This window comes from Rhipicephalus microplus, chromosome 1 (assembly GCF_043290135.1).
Source record: "Rhipicephalus microplus isolate Deutch F79 chromosome 1, USDA_Rmic, whole genome shotgun sequence".
NCBI lineage: Eukaryota > Metazoa > Arthropoda > Arachnida > Ixodida > Ixodidae > Rhipicephalus > Rhipicephalus microplus.
Window position 1 is genome coordinate 286,887,779 of NC_134700.1, and position 15,066 is coordinate 286,902,844.

The window sequence follows — 15,066 nt, forward strand, 5'->3', positions numbered from 1 at the left end:
CAAAACACCTTTGTCATTATTGGTGTGCTACTAGAATAAAAGCAGGTTAGTAAATGTTGGCCAGCCTGTCTGTAGCTCCTTATTCCTGCTCATTCAACCTCGAGCTCATTGTGTTTCCATGTGTCAGCTCTCATATTTAGTTCAGTCGTACTACATGTTGAAATATTTGGCATAAAAATGTTTTTGTGAGAGATAGAACATTTATATATAATTATTTAAAGGCAGCAAAACAATATTGTATTTTTATTTAAATGCTTGTCAAGCGTCGATATTAAAGGTGCCCTGCAACACTTTTTGAGCATTGTCAGAAAACACTGCCGATCAGAAGTTGAGGCCCTTGAGAGCACACGAGCCAAATACTACAACGCAGCATGCAGCCTGGAATTTACTATGAACTCATAAAGTCAGCTAAAAATTGCTTTCTCTTTTCTTGATAAATGACACTACTAGTTCAAAAATCACTTCTCAGAGCCATTGTATCAGCCATTGGCTGATTGAACATGGCACGCTCGGTCGTTACTTGGGCTGCCGTGGTAAGCCGAGACTTGTCCACCTGCGCGCATGATCGTACCGAAGATCTTTGTATCCAGAGAAAAAAAAAAACAAAAGTGCTCAAAATCATGAGGTGCACGTGATATATTTCCTTTCCTCGTGCCAGGGCGGGATGAACAGTGCGGAGGGCCCGGTTAAAAAGACAAGCTTTTAATATCACCTGAACTATAGCATACCTATCCGTCAGCTTCATACTGATTGTTTTCATTCAGCACATAAAACGATATTTCAAACAGGAACCACTCTCTATGCACCTTTGCATTGTGTGTTGGACAGTAGCTGCTAAAATCCTCGTCAGGCTGCTCGATGTGTCCACCTTCAGCTCCTTAATTCCCTCTACACGGTGCACAATCTTGGGCGAGTGGAAGGTGTTTACTACATAACTGTGAGCTGACTTCCAAGATTATACATGTTATGCAACAAACAACCTCTTATAAAAAAAAGCATGCATATTGATTATTGAAATAGATAATCTGTTTCTATCAGGGGAATCCAGCAGGAGGGTTAAATTTTTCGAACAAAAACAACAAAGTCGAGCTTTTTTTCTGGCCCTTGGTGGGGCCGCTTAAAATCGGAGGGCCCGCTTCATTTGAACCCTTTGAACGCTTGAGAAACCTCCCCTGCTTTGTGCCATCTCTCCCTGCTTAGCTTCCAGCATTTTAATAGAAACGAGAGAAGAAAGAATTCAAGTGCAGTGTGCGACAAATCTTGTAACTTCGCTCATACTGGAAGATTCTCAAAATTTTTGTGACAGTGAATTTGTGAGGCATTAAGCGTCTAGTGAATCTATTTTATGGCTACATAAAAAAGTGTTGCAGGGCTCCTTTAAGAGATGCAGGCAGTCTGCTGTAATGTTCCCATACAAATGCTTTGATCACTGAATATTTGTGGTTGTTGCTTTTAATGAGACATGAACACCTCGCTTGCATTCTTTCTTGTAGGTGTATCTTTCATGACACGTTTTGTTCTATTTCTTAAACTAACAGGATTGTAAGCATTGCTAGGTGTAGGTAATATGCAGTTTGGCAGCATTGTTTATTTCCTGTTGCTTTTAGTAGCATGGGGCACAATTGCAGTCTTTCAAGATGCTAAACAGTTTCCTGACTGAGTTTAACAGATCAAGGATGTTCAGCAGATGAATAATATTGGAGCTGGGGTAATTGGCCTATGAGGGCTTCAATGTTAAATTCCAATATTGTGCCATATTTAGCCTCTCATGTGCCAGCCTGGTGACATGAAAACCAGGTTCAGTTATAGTTAACAGCTTGTGGGGCAAGTAATGTCATATTTCACATAACATGGAAGATGAGGAGTAGCATTGGTGTATGGTGACAGTAGCCTGTGCCTTACCAACGCAACGAATAAAAGGTCTGGGAACCAGGCCCTGCCATCCTAGACATCTAGCTCCCATGCATTTTGGTACGATTGAGCCACATTATAAAGTTACATTAAGCTATCCTTCAGGTCAGTACCGGTGAGTTTTGTGCTAAAACGTAAAATGTGGCATATTGCAGTGAAAAGAAAATGGTAGACTTTACGTGTTATCTACAGACTATACTTGTGGTTTATCCAAACAATATGTTCCTGCTTAAGCTCCATTTTTTACATTGTTTATCAATGCAAAGGTAGGCGCAATGGTTAAAATGTATATAGTAACTCAGTAAAATGGTACAATGGCATGCCTTCTCATTCCTTCTCATCCTTGCTCACTGTGATAGTGTTCACAATTTTAATTTGGCACTTATACCTTGCAGTTCATGTTGACTCTGTTCTCACTCTTTTCAAGATTTAAACTATGATATTCTCATCATGCACATGTTACATTCTCTGATTCAATAAATGAAACAAACTCTTCATACTGCAGTTTCAGCTTTTGTTTGTAAAGGAAGAGGTGGTTGAAGTAATGAGACCATGACAAAAGGGACACTTACATCCACAAGGCGGTCAAAGATGCGTGTGTACAGTGCCTTGGCCCATGCGTCGCGGATATAGTTGGCCTGCTCTACATTTTGCTGCATCTCTATACTCTCTGAGCGGGCACCCCACTTGGAGTCCAGAACACGACTTGTCAGTTTCTTGGCCAGCTGTGCACTTTCCAATCCCAACAGGTAGGCCGGAAATTCCAGGTCTGCACACAAATTGATGGTTCACACAATCAAAGAAACATGTTGATTCAGGGGTGCTGTTTAAGGACTTGTTTGTCTTTATTAGAACAATAATGAGAAGTAACAGACAATGACACCAAAGAAACTATTGGAGTTGTTATTTGTTGTAATTGTAATGTAAATATCAAGAAAGTAGAGGTGATGAAAAGATAACTTGTTGCTGGCAGAGACCGAAGCTGCGATCTTCAAGTAATGCGTCAGATGCTCTACCAACTGAGCTATGCGGCGGTCATCCCTCCATTCACCTATTAGGGTTTATAGTACACGCACTTTAAGGTGAGAATGTCAGTCAGCGCCATGATGATGAGTGTAGAAAACTCATCTTGTGCCTGTTGACGTAACGTAGCGCGTGATCTTACGACAAGCTGGCAGCTGACCATTCGGCAGACAAGCCCTTAAATTTCCACTTCTTTCCTTCATTCATAGCAACGGTTTCCTTCTGAAGACTTGATGCCTTCGGGTAGTATGCGAGGGATTACTGTTGAACTCCTTTATAATAAAGAAGCATGCTCTGGGCAGCAATTCTTGTCTTTTATATGGGATGTCTCTTATAAGCAGGGTACCTCGTACGCAATTTTTTATCAACTTGTATTTTACTGTAGGCACACTGTTCTCTCTTATACCCATTTGTCTCTTATATCAGTCTCTTATAAAGGGGTTTGACTGTATTGGTCACCTGCCAACTTGGAATAAGATCACGTGCTACCAACAAGCAGAAAATGAGTGTTCCACACTTGCCGTCATGGCTACTATTGGCGCTAACTTGCACTCCCACATGAAATGCACATATATACCTCAATAAGTGGACGGAGGGGTGATCGTCACAGTAGCTTTGTTGGTAGAGCATTGGATGCGTTATTCAAAAGTCACAGGTTTTGCCCCAGCCAGTGGCAAGTTATATTTTTGTCCAGTTTTCTTTCTTCACCATTATATTACAATTACTGCTTATAACATCCCCTACACTTTGTTATGTATTATTGTGCATTAGTTCTCATTTAAAAGGGTACCAAATCACTGGAGGCAAAATGATACTATTACCCTCAGTGAGATTATTTAGTTGGTACAAATTCAGGTTACTTTTAGGTACTTCCCTGTGGTCTCCAAGACAGTATGTAACTGCCTTGTGCAAAAGAAGCCTTGGTTCCTTCAAGCTTTCCCTTGGACTAATATTATTTTCCCAACCTTTTAACTGTGGGCTCTCATAAGATCGCCAAAAAGAAATTGCAGTCTTTATGTAGTGCAAATAACACAATAATGCCAAGCACAGACATGCACTGCACTGTAGTCAAAATAAAATTCTGGTGTGATTACCTTGTTTTAAAAGAACCTACATTTAACACTGTAACCATCTTGTTATCTCTGATTGGCTCTCAGAATAGCTCTGCCCTAGAGTTTCTTACAGTTACCTCTAGAGAAACCACTTGCCCGTGCCCTATGACATTCCATGCATGGAGATGCTGGTATTTCAGTGACTAAGATCAGCAGCATTCTCAAAGAGCTTGGGGACATTGAAAACACAGCGGCTTACTCTTACAAGACCTTGCCCCAAACTTCCTTTTCCTTTGTATTGCATTGGAGCATATTTCATTTCTGAGGGTTTCTACTACAAAATTACATTACACATTTAAAGGACCCCCTGACACCAAATTTGGAAACTCGAGATGCTTGCATTGTTTAATAGCCTTGCATGTGCGAGCACGTCTGACCGATTATTACTAAGTAATGTTGCCTTTCAGATATTTTAATTTTGTTTTAGAGTACGCATGAGAGTTCACCTGAGTTTTCAGTACTTAGCGACATCGCCGCTCATACGACGTTGACAGGGGACCCATGCGGCATTACACACACACGCGCGCACACACACACGCACACACAGAGAGAGAGAGAAAAAAATGAAGTATTGTCGACTTCGTAGAGCATTCATGGCGCGCGCACAAAAAACGACGACTGGCACCCGGCGAGGGCTGTTGTTCCTCGCCCCTCTCCCTGTTGGGCTGTTCTCAAGATGGTTTTGGCCGCTTGTGCGGCTGTGCCACGAATGCTTTTCTTTTTCCTGAGGGTACACACTCGAAGCAACAACATCGTTTCATTCGGCTTGAGCTAATATTCGAACGAATATTACAGCATTCGAGATCGCTTCGATTCGAATTTAAATTATTGGAAATTTTGAGCTATTCGAAACGGACGAGTAAATGTATTTTGTTCTGCATGCAACCTCCTGTAAAGGTGGTTTCACTGCAGTAAGACGTTATACGCCGCGAAAACACCTACACAAGAGAATCCTGCACTGCCGCGAAGCCCCACTTCAAACTTAAATGAACATATTACCCTCTTATCAACTCATCAGTTTATTCTTTAAGTTTATATTCTTGTTATACCGGCTTACACATAACTTGCATTGACGTCACTTTGGTTGGCATCTTCCAGCCGGTTAAAGTGCTGCCTGAACTTTTGTTTGACCGCGCCAAGCAAGAAACGGTGACCTCGGATTAGTGCCGGTGTTACCTCAAATTTTTTTGTGTTCCCCGTTGACGCGGCTGGCGAACAGAAAAAGGCGGGCAGAGCAGAAAATAACACGAGGGGTGAACGACTCTCTGTCCTCTCCTGCACTGGCACTCTCAAATGAGACAGACAGTCGTGGTGGGCGCCATCTTAAGTACCCAGCACAGAGAGCCTGTCTGTGACATCACGTGCAAGTCGGTAGCTTTCTCAGGTATACAGGTGCGCTACCAATTAAGAATCTGCCTCAACGGAAATTTAGGCCTTGTTATCTTCGTTAGACACAATAATGTATTGACGAGGACTAACAGACAATGATACCAAGAAAAGTTTAGGGGATGATGATAGAAGCAATTGCAATATGAATGCGAAGAAAGGAAAGTGGAGGAAAAGACAACTAGCTACCGGCAGGATCCGAACCTGCGACCTTCGAATAACGCGCCCGATGCTCTACCGTTGAGCTACAGCGGCGGTAATCGCCTCGTTCACTTTGTAGGGTATAATATATGGCCATTAAACGTGGGAACATCAGTCAGCCTCTTGCCATTGCGACAAGTGTGGAACACTCTTTCTGCTAGGAGGCGTTCACGTAGCACACGATCTTATCACGAGCTGGCTGACAGCTCGTAATAAGATCACGGATCCACAGATGTGCTTTTGGACAGTCCAAACAATCGAGCGCGCCATTTTCAAATCGGCCAATGACTTAAAGATTGCTTTGTACGAGTGATTTTATTGCGTCTTTCGTCAATTTTCGAGAGAAGAGAAAGCAATTTTCGGGTGACTTTGATAATTTATTGTGAATTCTACGCCGCGTGCTGCGCTATAATATTTGGCTCACGTGTTCTCGGGAGCCTCTACTATCGATCAGCAGCGTTTTCAGACCATGCTCTACAAGTGTTGCAGGGCCCCTTCAAGTCAATGTATGGGGCAGACACTGCACCCCCCTCCCCCCTTCTTGGGTCATTTAGTGTAGAACCCCTTGCACACCATGCACACGCCTATGGTTTCCGGCTTTTTGGGGCTAAAATGAGAAGTGAATGGTTCTTGGAGTGCGATACCAGGGGTCCTCGGGCACCCTTATCGCCAAAAGCCTGCATGGCCATAACCTTGAACTTGATTTTTAAGAGAGGTAAAAGCGCTCAAGAACAGCAGCACGGACAAGGTGGCCTGTTTGCCATTTGTACTTGAACTTGTTGTGAAACAGTGTAGCTGCTTGCGCTTGGGGTCATTGAACTTTCGTAATCTGCGTGCACTCAGTCACACCAGTCCGCAACAAACCACACCATATTCTTAGGGAACGCCATGCCTTAGAGTCTAGCTAAATAACCAGATTGTGGAGTTACCCACATTCATGTCTCTTAAAAGTTTCTAAAAAGTTTTCTCCGTGTATATATGCAAACAACTAAAAGGTTACTAAGCACCAAGAAGAGGCCCGGAATGTAATTACGGGATCAAAGATTTTCATATAAGTCGAGGAAGGGATAGACGAGAACATAAAGAAGCATGGAGGTCAAGAAAAGGTACCCCATCCGTTTATCTATCCTGCGCCGGCGATGAAGGTCAGTCAAGGAATGTTGAACGAGATAAATGGACGGCGTAAAAGACAGCGCCTCGAGGCAGATGCAAGGCCGCACCACACAACGATAGATATACAGGCGGGTATACAGCCGACCTCGTAAGCCGCGATGGAAGGGACAAAACGCAAGATAACGGAATGCCAAGAGTTCGTTTTCAGCGCAAAGATCCAATAGAGCCGAGGAGGTGACATACCTTTTAGAGGCATTAGTTGAAAGACGCAACAAAACAGTACAGCACGCTTCTTACTACTGTTCGTTTTCTTCGCCCTTGTCGTAGTGCTGGCCCGAAGACGTGGAGCCATTTACACCCAGTGATTGGCGACGTGGACTTTCATCTTGGCCCCCGAGTGCAACGTCGATATATTCTGCGCTGCCAAGGACCACACGGCAGTGCGTCCATTCTTTCTGCTCCTCCGCTTTGTCCCACCGCTGTCTCGGCATTGTGTTCGTGGCGTATAAATCACCGTACAGCAGTGTCCGGGACAACGCCTTCGAACCGGTCGCGGCGCGCGCCGTCGCTAACTTCCGAAGAGCTGGAGAGAGCCATTAATTACCGCACCGGGCGGGGCAAGCCGCGACTGCCACAGTGTCCAGACCACGGCTGATACTTCGCTTCTTCTCGGCACGTGTCAGGAGTCGTTCCTCCCTCAAGAAAGCAGGGACGAGCGCGTTCACGACCAAACAAACGTGGCTAGCTAACACGTCTTCGCTTACGAAGAAAGCTGCATGGGAAAGTTCTTCGAGCCACAAGAGTAAATGCCCACGTGATCAGCGTCACATGTGCGTCATTCGGAAGCCTAAAGGGAATTTCGCAAAACGGGAAGAGGGGCTACCATGTCAACAAAGGAAGCGCAAAAACACACAAGATAACGAAGTTAGAGGCGTGTGCTATAGTGTGTATCTATGCAGGCACTCTTCTCATTGTTTAACACATGTAAAGGGGGAAATGGGAACACCTGCCAGTGGAGACTACTACATTTCCTGCTCTAAGCCGTAGTACTTGATATGAATACTACTCTGTCGTTTTCTTTTCTTTCCTTCTTGATCCGAAGCAGCTTATGGTCAAGCTCGATCCGGTGTGCAGCGATCCGGCTAGCGCTGAAACCTTCTCTACAGCATGAGCCGATCGCCTCCATATCAAGATTCTTTATATGACGTTCCGCTTGCATCACACCGTGACGTATTTCTACGGTCCATGCAATTGGCGTTCCTCATTTACATCACTCGCGCAAGAGCCAGCTGTGCTTCAACTGGTCAGGGACTAAGCCTTCCTCTTATGCTTTTGCTTTCAGCCCAGGCAATAGGTACTACTACAACGGCTGACCCACTTTCTTGCATTATAGTCGCCTTCTCTGAGAGACGCCACTTCTGCCCAACAACTCGACTATGTGACGCAAAAGCTCCTTCAAGACATCTGTTCCGGACATGGCGCCAATCTCCTTAGTCCCACAGGATGGTGACGAGGAAAGCACCCCACAGCGTAGCGCACATAAGGAACAGAGAGCGAAGAAAATGAAAGAGAGAATGGAACTCGTGGTGATGGTTGGGTGCACTTTTCTCTGGGGTGCATTCAACGGAGCTAACCATCAAAACATCAAAGTCGGGCCTCAAGAGGGCCCGTCTTCTTATCGTGCAGCCAGCCTACGCAGACCTTGTAGGCTCGCTACACCGAACAGAAAGCCGCAGCAGTCCGCTGTTGGTTGTGAAGTGGAAGTGGCGCACCGCGGCCAAAGGTCGAATACTTTCCCTCACGTAATTGCGGGCCTCGGGCTGACAGAACGCGGGTACCAACGGCCAAGGCCTCGCTTCCGGAATTCGTTTCTCTCTTTCTATATATGTCTCTATTCTTTATATTTTTTCTCTTACAGACGCACAAGCAAGCACGCTATCTATTTTCGGCATCGCGCAAATAGGCGCCCCACGCGAGAAAACTGGAGTCGCGTCCCGTTGAGCACGAACGCCCTTCCTGACACGCTCGGACGACGCTGAGATGAGGCAGACCAGAATGAGGAGGATAGCGAAACATCGAGGGAAAACGGAACAATCCCTGTTCATCGAAAGTGGGACGAGACTTCCCCTTTGTATTCTGTTATCGCCTGACGCCTGTTGTACGACGAAATATTCGCATCACCGCCCGTCCTGTCTCGTTATACGCCGCCGAGGCGAGCAACAGCTGCGACCGGCGGGTTTGGCGAACCGCGTAGGCGATGCTGGGGCGAGAGAAGCAGATGCGACTAATGCGAGTGGACACTTGATTCGTACAAGCTCGACTTCCCCGGACAGATGACAAGAACGAGTCAAGCTGCAACCGAGCCGTTGTGCCACCGTGCTTCCGAGGGCGATTTCGTTGAGGCCGCTCTAACATGTGCGTCTCGGTTCATGTTATGATCACGACCGTAAGTTTCAACTGAGGTACACAGTAATCTCATTATACCCATTTCCAAGTTGAATTTATTCCATCACCGAGGTGCGGAATGGAGTTCCATCTTTTAGTGCCACCTCTAATTCTATCGAGCTATCACATCGCACTTTGCTTTCGACAGTATTCGCCGTCATGGGCGTCGTTTGCGTGTACGCCCAAACATATCGCTATATATGATGCTAAGCTAATTTATGCAACACTTTGTGTGCCGGTAATGTTTGTACAGGCCAGGAATTGCTCCCCCGGTGAGTCCCTTACCAACTGTAGCATATATATCAAAATATATCACTTAATTCGACCGTTCACTGACAAGTTAGAAGAGTCGATACAGTCCCTTTCGCAGTGGACCGTCTTTCGTGGGTGACATTCCATCAAACGCGATCGCGGGGAAGGCCTAATGTTTCTTGTCTTGACGCATATGACAAACGTTGAGAGCGTGTTGCGCAACGAAGTGCACATAAAACTAAAGACAGGAACAGCGTATTGCGACAGGAAGCACAGGAAGTGTAGAGAGTGAAATTCGGCAGAGACACACAGGAAACTACAGAATAGGCTATACACTATGGCACACGACTTACCATATCGTCCCCATCTCATGCCCTCCTGATGAGAAGTTGCTGTTTTCATTTTTAAAGTCAATCGTTCTCTTGGCAGTTGTACGAGATATCGAAATAAACAATGCGGTAAGAAACAGAACACACTATTTTAATACAGATAGAAGTGAAATAAAGAGAATACCGACCAAGGTAAAACACAATTTTAAAGGCTATCGAGTGAAATTACTGCGAAGTACTACGACATGTTGGTAGCGATGGTTTTAAACTGCAGTTAGTATACAACGACAGCACGAAATGTCCGTAACAGAACTTTATCGCTATAAAAAAAGTGTGTATGGGGGGGGGGGGGATAATGAAAAACGACTTATCATTAGTTATACTGACTGCGTTTTATTATAAGTACCACCAGTGAACGTTCGGTTAGTTATAACCGAATTTGTAGAGTCAGAATCTAAGGGTTGTCCAAAGTTAGCGCGGTGAAAGATTGCGCTGCGCTGCGAAGCGCCAACACGGATACTCCATTTGTTTGACAGAGAGGATACAACCACGCCGGTGATGCGTAACACATCGATCACGCCATCCAGCACGAGTTTCCGCGACAGTGAGCTCGGCTCTTGCGTTGGAAACTATCTGGTTAATGCTCGCTCTCGGAGTCTCCATTGTTCTCACGCACAAACGACAGGAAGCAAGGTGGCACGGTTAACAAGCCTCGGAGGGGCTCGCGTTTCGGACCGCCTAAAAATGCCCTTGCTAATGAGGCGGCGCATCAGCGAATATCCGAGCCGAAGCGCGTTGGCGGGCTAGTTAGAACTCAAACTTAGACTATCTGAGCGTGCGCGAAGTGCCCATGCACCAAATACACATCCGACTAATTTGTCACCGACGTTCCCGAAAGATAGATAGATATGTAGGCTTTAACTTCCCAAAACCAACATATGATTACGAGAGACGCCGTATAGTGGAGGGCTCCGGAAATTTCGACCACCTGGGGTTCTTTAACGCGCACCCAAATCTGAGTCACACGGGCCTACAGCATTTTCGCATCCAACGAAAATGCAGCCGCCGCAGCCGGGATTCGATCCCGCGACCTGCGGGTCAGCAGCCGAGTGTATACCTCAGCCACCAGACAATTGCGGCGGGGCAATGCCTGAAAGTGTGTGACAAGGTCATCACTATAACACAATATCATTTCTTTTTGTTCGCTTAGTACTTGTTTTGTTCCCGGATTTTGACCACTAAACTTTTACAGTATACGCGGCAGCCTTGATATGACCTCTTTGAACATTTTGGAATCCAAAGCAGCAACACTTAGCACGAACTTGTGATAGTCTGGTTGCTGCCTAAATGTTCGAAATGTCACAAAGTATGCCTACACGCTAAGAATTTATAGTGTTTTGGCGACGACTACATGTTCCGAAAAGTTTTTAGACTAGCTGCACGATGGCACCAGTGACAAGTAAATATCTGAAGCTGAATTCAACCCCACCAGCATAGATAGCTGCCTACTACGATGGGACGGAATCCTAAGTGGAGGCAACGGCAAAGGACAGGCAAGATGTTCGCTGCGACTGCATTGAATATTTGCGTCTTTCCCTATTTTTTTCACTCTCTAATTTTTTTCTCTTTGATTGGTTGATATGTGGTGTTTAACGTTTCAAAACCACCATATGATTATGAAAGACGCCGTAGTTGAGGGCTCCGGAAATTTCGACCACCTGGGGTTCTTTAACGTGCACCCAAATCTGAGCACACGGCAATTTTTTTCTCTTTATTTTCCCCATTATCTCAATATACTTCATAGCGACGTGAACTTGTTTACAGCGCGACACCAGAAACACAGTACAGGGAAGGAGCAAAAGACAAAGAAAAGACGGCGCTATTGCAGTAAGGCGGTAAGTTGGACCAGTATTGCTCCTTACATGTACCGTGTTTCTAGTGTTGCGCTGTAAACAAGCTCAAAATGAATCCCAACCAAGTGGCCCAACTTACCGTCTTACTTTAAAGCAAACCAGACATGTTTCGGTTTTACTTTGCTTCCTGTTTCCTTCCTACTTTCAAGTATGAAAAGAAAATTGAAACTGATCATGTGTGCCTGAGAGAGAAATTCCACCAAGGTGGTCGTCACGGCGGCTAAAGGCCGCATTTGTGGTTAATAACGTAAAAACGTATGTGTCGCCTTCACGTCCCGGCATCAGAACTTATGTATCGCGTTTGACTATCACCGTTGTGTATACCAGCATACATCCACATTCACTGAGAGTGGTTCAGTACTCCCCCTCGTCCTTGTTTTCGTTACTTCAATTTGGAATGGAGAGTTGACACCCTTAGTGAGGCACCGGCTGCTGCTTATCGCTTAGCTAACAAATGATACTGAAGAGAAGAAGCGTGGGGAAAACGTCACGAAATATGTCAGGGCGTTAATATGCTCAGGGGGTATGTACTGCCTTTGTTTTGGAGATGATGGTGACTGCATGCAGACCTTTCAACAAACAGCTATATTTCTAGCTGAAGAATGATTTGAGCAGCTATAATTTTTGCCGGCGACACAAGCTGAACTAATATAGATGAATCATCTGAATAGCAATATATAAAGGTATCCATATAAGGCCATATATTAAAGCATCCATATAAGACCTTATATGGGTCCAGATTAAATTGAGGACGACGCAGCGAGCAATGGAAAGAAAATGGTAGGTGTAACCTTAAGAGACAAGAAGAGAGCAGAGTGGATTAGGCGACAAAGGGGGGTTAAGGGCATCATAGTTGAAATAAAGAAGAGGAAATGGACATGGGCCGGGTATGTAGCGCGTAGACAGGATAACCGCTGGTCATTAAGGGCAACTAACTGGATTCCCAGAGAAGGGAAGCGGGTTAGGGGGAGACAGAAGGTTAGGTGGGCAGATGAGATTAAGAAGTTTGCGGGTATAAATTGAGAGCAGCAAGCACAGGATCGGGTTAACTGGCGGAACATGGGAGAGGTCTTTGCCCTGCAGTGGGCGTAGTCAGGCTGATGATGATAATGATAAGACCTTATATGGATGCTTCTATATATAGCCATATATGGCAATATACAGCAACACCCATGTATGGATATACAAGGCCCATATATGGCTACGGCAGGAATGGGGCATATCAGGTTATATAGGGCCCATATATGGGGATTCCATATAAAGCCAGATATGCCCAATTCCTGATGTAGCCATATATGGGGATTTTTATATAAGTCCATATATAGGATTTTTGTAAGGGAATCTCGAAAGTTGTGCTTCATCCGGTCGTGGCATATTTATGCTCATGATTTCTTGCTACCGTCGCAGTAGCGCCACCGAGCTTGCGACAGAGAGGTCATGCCGGTGCACGGGAAACAGTATAGCGAGTCTCTTTGGGGTTTGGCAGAGCGCGTGGACGCCTCCTGCGGCGGGTCTGTGGACGACGACAAATGCATAGGTCGTTTGCCACAGACCCATCGTGGTGAGTCGAAACGCAAGGAACCGCAAATGCGGCGACTCCGATTTTGCGGTTCCTTGCGTTTGTTCATCTAGTTCGTTTCTGTGTTGTTCTGACATATTGTATAAGGTTGCTAGGTTATACTGTACTTGTTAACCTCCCTGCCCATTCTTCTCTATATACCACATCTCCCACTTTTATATAGCATGTCACAAGTAATTGTATTTGATTCGGCTGGAGATATTATCATTTTAAAAGCAGGTTGATAAATGTACACGTGTTAGTTGCCCGACTGCGTTTGTGTCCTTGCGCTCCGAGAGCAGCGATTTAATTTCCAGACCACCACCACCAACTATAGCCCAATTCATCACTCGTATAATTGCTACAGAGTTATGCCATCCCCACACATCAACATCAATGTCGCAATTACAACAGGCCCAAAACTAAATAATCAGGTAGCTATAAGCAGAAAACCTTCATGCTATTGCCCCGCCGCGGTGGTCTAGTGGGTAAGGTACTCGGCTGCTGACCCGCAGGTCGCGGGATCGAATCCCGGCTGCGGCATCTGCGTCTTCGATGCAGGCGAAAATACTGGAGGCCCGTGTGCTCAGATTTGGGTGCACGTTAGAGAACCCCAGGTGGTGGAAATTTCCGGAGCCCTCCACTACGGCGTCTCTCTGGATGTTAGCGCTCTGTCCTCTTGTGTCGGTCTGCTCGGCCGTTTCTTCTTCCCAGTAATGCGCTATACCAGTTCAAGTCTCTCATAATCATGTGGTGGTTTCGGGACGTTAAACCCCACAAGTCATCAATCAACCCTTATGCCATTAATGAAACTGCGTGAGAAAGTTCTTGTTGCCTAACGTCTATTCGCGCCGTGCAGCCTATATGCAAAAGCGGCAAAAGCCTGGATAGGGCAGGTTCCTTTGTAAGAAAGCATTCCACACAGGAAAACTTTTACCGTAGCCTCGTAACGTTTAAGATGTAGCGAAGCTGGTCGATATAAGGGGCTTAACGTGGCGTTCCTGAATGATGCTATAGGTCCTTGCTTTGCGTAGAGTCGAACCACAGCCTGTCACAGAACAATGCAAGAGTGCCAGAACTAACGTGAAAAGCCGCGGCTATGGCACCCCTGATAGAAGTGCGGGCTTTTCGTTGCTCGCACTTGGCTCGCGCGGCGGGCCATTTCGGAGCGGCGGATGCGCGGACTGTCTCCGTCGGTGGGCAACGCTGATAAGCGACTTAGAAGTGCGGCAGCTTGGGCTAGTTGGTATGACATGACGATAGTTATAGCGCGATAACAGAACGACAACACAGAGACCTTCGCGTCCTTCTTTTCTCTGTGTCATCGTTCTGTTCTCGCGCTATGACTATCGTAATGATAAGCGACGGAGCGGAGAATTTTTTTTTTTGCGGACACGCGCTTGCACACGTACAGCCGCGGCAACGTCTGTGTAGAGAGCGCGAGCAGCCGGTTTTCGCTCTGTGGGGCGGAACCTTGAGGCAGTATCGGGCTATAACGTGGTCAGCCTGGCAACTAGGCCGCGCATGCTCCTGATACACCACCTCAGAGCCCCAAACTGCCTCGGAGCTTCGCGTCGCAGAGCAAAAACTCACTGCTCGCGCACTCTACACAGACGTGGCCACGGCTGTACACATGTTATAAGAGTGCGACCCTGGTACTACTTAAGCCAGGTGAAAGGCGGCCCTCGGCAGCTCTCACTCGGCCAACCAACTCTGGACAGTCCAGCAAGCCAGCGCAGAGGCCGGCTGTAGGCTTGACTTACAGTGTGGGAGCCACCAACCCGACGTTTTACCTCGAGCTTCAAAAGCTTCGATCTTGGAAA

At 46.0% G+C, this 15,066-nt stretch overlaps 1 protein-coding gene across 2 annotated transcripts in view; it reads right to left on the bottom strand.

The window, feature by feature from the left end:
* The window catches only part of LOC119159369 (unconventional myosin-Ie-like), a 292,958-nt gene that overhangs the window by 34,334 nt on the left and 243,558 nt on the right, over positions 1-15,066 (bottom strand). For both annotated transcript variants that reach the window (XM_075865081.1, XM_075865080.1), the window contains exon 11: positions 2,484-2,680. In XM_075865081.1, the coding sequence (XP_075721196.1) occupies positions 2,484-2,680 (197 nt within the window). The remainder of the gene's footprint in view (positions 1-2,483; positions 2,681-15,066) is intronic.